At 45.2% G+C, this 4,281-nt stretch overlaps 1 protein-coding gene and 1 long non-coding RNA gene across 3 annotated transcripts in view; both read right to left on the bottom strand.

The window, feature by feature from the left end:
• Positions 1-553: 553 nt before the first annotated feature.
• Positions 554-4,281, bottom strand: part of LOC142899494 (uncharacterized) — a 21,611-nt gene continuing 17,883 nt past the window's right edge. Inside the window, exon 2 of the long non-coding RNA XR_012928778.1 lies at positions 554-1,295. This is a non-coding gene — a long non-coding RNA (uncharacterized LOC142899494). The remainder of the gene's footprint in view (positions 1,296-4,281) is intronic.
• Positions 554-4,281, bottom strand: part of slc22a17 (solute carrier family 22 member 17) — a 19,308-nt gene continuing 15,580 nt past the window's right edge. For both annotated transcript variants that reach the window (XM_076043098.1, XM_076043096.1), the window contains 3 exons: positions 4,225-4,281; positions 3,081-3,192; positions 554-2,582 (listed from right to left, as the gene is read on the bottom strand). The exon at positions 4,225-4,281 is cut by the window's right edge and continues 167 nt beyond it. In XM_076043098.1, coding sequence (XP_075899213.1) covers positions 2,306-2,582; positions 3,081-3,192; positions 4,225-4,281 — 446 coding nt within the window. In that variant the 3' untranslated portion in view covers positions 554-2,305. The remainder of the gene's footprint in view (positions 2,583-3,080; positions 3,193-4,224) is intronic.

Raw genomic sequence — 4,281 nt, 5'->3', positions numbered from 1 at the left:
GTCTATATGGGTCCACAACTCAAGAGTGCTAATTGAAACACTTCGTAGAGTGTTGGTACCTTTACATTAAGTTAGTGTCATTTGTACTCTTCGTGGAGTTATGATTAATTAGATTCAACACTTGTTAACGGCAACCAGTGTTCATTTTTCTACACATCTATGTAGTGTTATCAACGAACCCTCTCAGGGGACCATTTCCTGACTACTGAAGTGTTACCTGTGTCAGTGCCCCCTGCAGGATAAAAGGCGGACTGCGCACGTCGTTCTCACTCTCTCTCTCTCTAGTTTGTATATATTCATTAAAAATTAAATGCAAAATTAAGTTTTCTAAAATAACAATAATAATAATAATAATGATAATAAAAAAATTTAAATAAAGCTGGTCATGTTTGGAGATGATGATCAACACACATCTTTAGTTTCCAGTGGGCGGGGCCATGCAACCGACCTTCCTTTTTATATCAATTTTAAACACATAGTATAAAACATTGAAAACCATCAGCAGCCATGAAGAAAACACACACACACACACACACAAATCAAATGCAAGAAGAAGAGTAAAACCCACCCACAGACTGTTTATTGAACCAAGTTTATTCAACAGTAACTCAGGCTATAGTTATATGGCATCACGCTGCTGTGCTGTCAGACAATAACACTACGCCAGTCGAATTAATAACAACAGTGTTACAGTGCAACACACAGAGGAGTAAAAATGAAAGAGGCTGATAGAGGGAGAAGCTAGGAAGCTCCCACTTCCTGTTTACATCACACACCGACCAAACAGAGGAGACAAACACATAAATCATAATCTAATAATTCCCGACACTTAAGTTGACGCGTGGTATTTAGAGACATCTAGTGGCCGCTGTTCAGACTGCATTCCTCTAAAATAGAAAAAAAAAGAAGAAGAAACGCCTCTGTTTATAACATGTCACCTAAATGCCACACTGGACCTTGAACATTTTGTTAGTCGACGCTACGACAAAGAGGCGCTTCGGTCGGACAAACAGTGGTGTTTCCCAGGAGTCCAGGGTTCATCTGGGGCTCCGGGGGGAGGGGTAGGAGAACAAGGAGTAGGAGGGGGAGGTGGAAGAAGAAGAGGAGGAGGAGAAGGGGGAGGGGCCCTCTTCGGCTCCAGTACAAACCCTTTAGGAGCGATGTCACCAGGCCCTTTCTTACCCAGCATTAAACATATACATCCATCCATCTTCTATACCCGCTTATTCCTACTCAGGGTCACGGGGGTCTGCTGGAGCCTATCCCAGCTGTCTTAGGGCGAAGGCAGGGTACACCTTGGACAAGTCGCCAGTTCATCGCAGGGCCTAAACATATACAGTTAAAAAAAAAAATACTTTTTTTTAAAAAAAAGCTCTATATTAAGTCCTGCCAAAAAAAATATATTCCTATGTGCCTGGTGCTACGACTTGTAGTGTTGGGGATGGTCCGGCCTGTTCTTCAGCTCCGACTGGAACATCTCCAGAGGTATTGAGTCAATGTATTGTGTAGTAGCTTCAGAGGCAACATAAAGACATAAAGCCCTTCAGTGCTTCCACGCATGCAGGAACGTCATTCTGGTGTCCAAGGAAGCAGAACATGAATCCATGCTAGTTTTTATATTGAGCTCCATACTTCAAACCAGAGAAAAACAAAGCGAGAGACTTTGTCTTTGGGATAAGTTAGGAATTCATCTGACTTTCTTCATAAATAAGGCATAAATAAAACCGTCCCCAGGGCCAGATTCAGTAGCTTAATTTACGCGGTATAAGCAGGAATAATTTTTACTCGCTTTGTCTTCAGGCCTCTGACGCCGCAATCACGGGAATTCCACATTCTACTTTTGGAAAATCTGGAATTTCACAAATTTCCCCAACTGAGTCAAGAAGGACGTTTCAAAGTGCGCAGCCTGCCGACCTGGGAGGAGGCGGCGTGTTGAGTCAAAGATACGAACTGTCAGAGTATTTACACAGCGTTTGAAACCCACCCCCCTGGGTCGGCGTTGTGAGAGAGCCGTAGTCCACACATCCCGTCGCCAGAGTGAGGAGGAAGATCTGAGCACCTGACTGACCTGTCAGTATGTTGCAGATGGACGCTGGGACAAATGAAGCGTCACTACTGAGCAGCTAACAGCTAACAGCTGCCGATGCTAACGCAGCTAGCGGTGGCGGCAGCGTGCTGGTGTCGTCGACGGCGACGGAGGAACTCGGACCGCCGACGTTCCAGAATGACGGGAGCAGGAAATATGTTTGGAGGCATCAGATGTTTCCACCACTGTCCAGTCTGCTCCCTCGCCCCCTCCTCTCCACTATGTCTCAGGGTTGGGCGTGGCCAGGAGCGGGACGTTGTCCCTCCTCCTCCTGCCCAGCGGGGGGCGGCGGTACTGCTCCCCGTCAGCCAGCGTCTGGGGCAGCGGCTTCCTCTTGCTCTCGGGCAGCAGCAGGATGGAGAGCACGGCCAGCAGCGCCAGCGACGAGTAGACCACGTGGTGCAGGAAGTAGCCGTAGTGGTTCCTCAGGTCCATGAGGGGCGAGCTGAGGCGGCCCACACAGCCCAGGGCCAGCACCGTGCCCACCCCGCTGCCCCTGCAGGGGGAGTGGTGGGATCAATCATCAATACATCAATACATCAATCAGTCCATCCATCTAATCAAGTAGCTAGAGGGCAGCTGGGGGAAGGTGGAGTACACATGGAGGACAGGTGAAAGAAGGTGGAGCACAGGTAGAGGAGGTAGAGGACAGGTGGAGAAGCTGGAAGACAGGTGGAGAACAGGTGGAGGACAGGTGGAGGAAGGTGGAGAAGCTGGAAGACAGATGGAGGACAGGTGGAGGAGCTGGAAGACAGGTGGACGACAAGTGGAGGACAGGTGGAGGAAGGTGGAGAAGCTGGAAGACAGGTGGAGAACAGATGGAGGACAGGTGAAGGACAGGTGGAGGAGCTGGAAGACAGGTGGATAACAGGTGGAGAAGAGGTGGTAGACACAGAGGATATGTGGGGGGGGAGGGGCAGGACACAAAGAGGAGACCAGGTGGAAGACTTCCTGTCCTCCTCCACCCTGTGGTAGTGTGGTGCGGTGCTGCTACCTGATGACGGTGGGCATGATCTCCGCAGTGAAGAGGATGCAGAGAGAGGCGGTGGCCTGGGAGGAGAAGAGACCCAGCACCGAGAACACCGTGATGGCCGTCTCACTCAGATCTGGAGGGAGGTCACAAACAGCGGGTCGTTATAGGGATCAAACCTGGAGCAACTGCACGTCTCCAGTTTTCATTGAAGAATAACAATAAGAATGTCTTTATTTAAACTCACTCACTCTTGTACTTTGCACGAGTGTACATACTGTAACTGTACCGGAATTATTACCCAGTACTTCCTTGCATCACTGTCAACAACCTCCCTGCACTCATGTAGATACTGCAAACATCAAAGTCACTACATTCAGATAAATCTCATCTATATATTTTCAACCTGTTCTATTCTGTACATACTTATGGTGATATATTGTTAATTTTTCATTATTTCATACCTGCACTTTATAGCAACAGTTAAATTTTTATTTAACTGTTATAACTGTTATATATATATATATATATGTATGTGTGTGTGTGTGCATATATATATATATATATATATATATATATATATATATATATATATATATATATATATATATATATTGTGTATATATGTATATATGTGTGCGTATATATATATGTATATGTGTGTATATATATGTGTGTGTGTGTGTGTGTGTATATATATATATGTATATGTGTGTGTATATATATATATATATGTACGTATATATATGTATGTGTGCGTATATGTATACATATACATACATATACATATATAAATAACATACATACATATGTATGTATGTATGTTTACACACACACACACACACACACACACACACACACACACACACACACACACACACACACACACACACACATACATATATACTGTATATATACACGTATTGTACATTTGTATTTACTTCACTGCTCAGCACTCTGGATGGACACTAACTGCATTCCATTGCTCTGTACTTGTGACATAATAAAGTTGAGTCTAATCTAATCTATCATCCATCTATCTGTCTATACAACCATCAACCTGTCTACTGGCTGAGACCGGCCTTTGATTTTGGATGTACTTTTAAAAAAAATATATATCAATAAAAGGTCAGAGCGAGCTGTGGTGCTGGTGGTGGTGGTGCCTTACACTCCATGAGTCCCAGCAGAATGAGGGAGGCCAGGCCCGTCATGGTCATGGAGAGCA

The sequence above is a fragment of the Nelusetta ayraudi genome, unplaced genomic scaffold (assembly GCF_046127955.1).
Source record: "Nelusetta ayraudi isolate G7.1 ecotype Tasmania unplaced genomic scaffold, CSIRO-AGI_Nayr_v1 ptg000073l, whole genome shotgun sequence".
Lineage (NCBI taxonomy): Eukaryota > Metazoa > Chordata > Actinopteri > Tetraodontiformes > Monacanthidae > Nelusetta > Nelusetta ayraudi.
The sequence above is the reverse complement of the archived record's forward strand: the minus strand, read 5'-3'. Positions and strand labels throughout refer to the sequence as shown.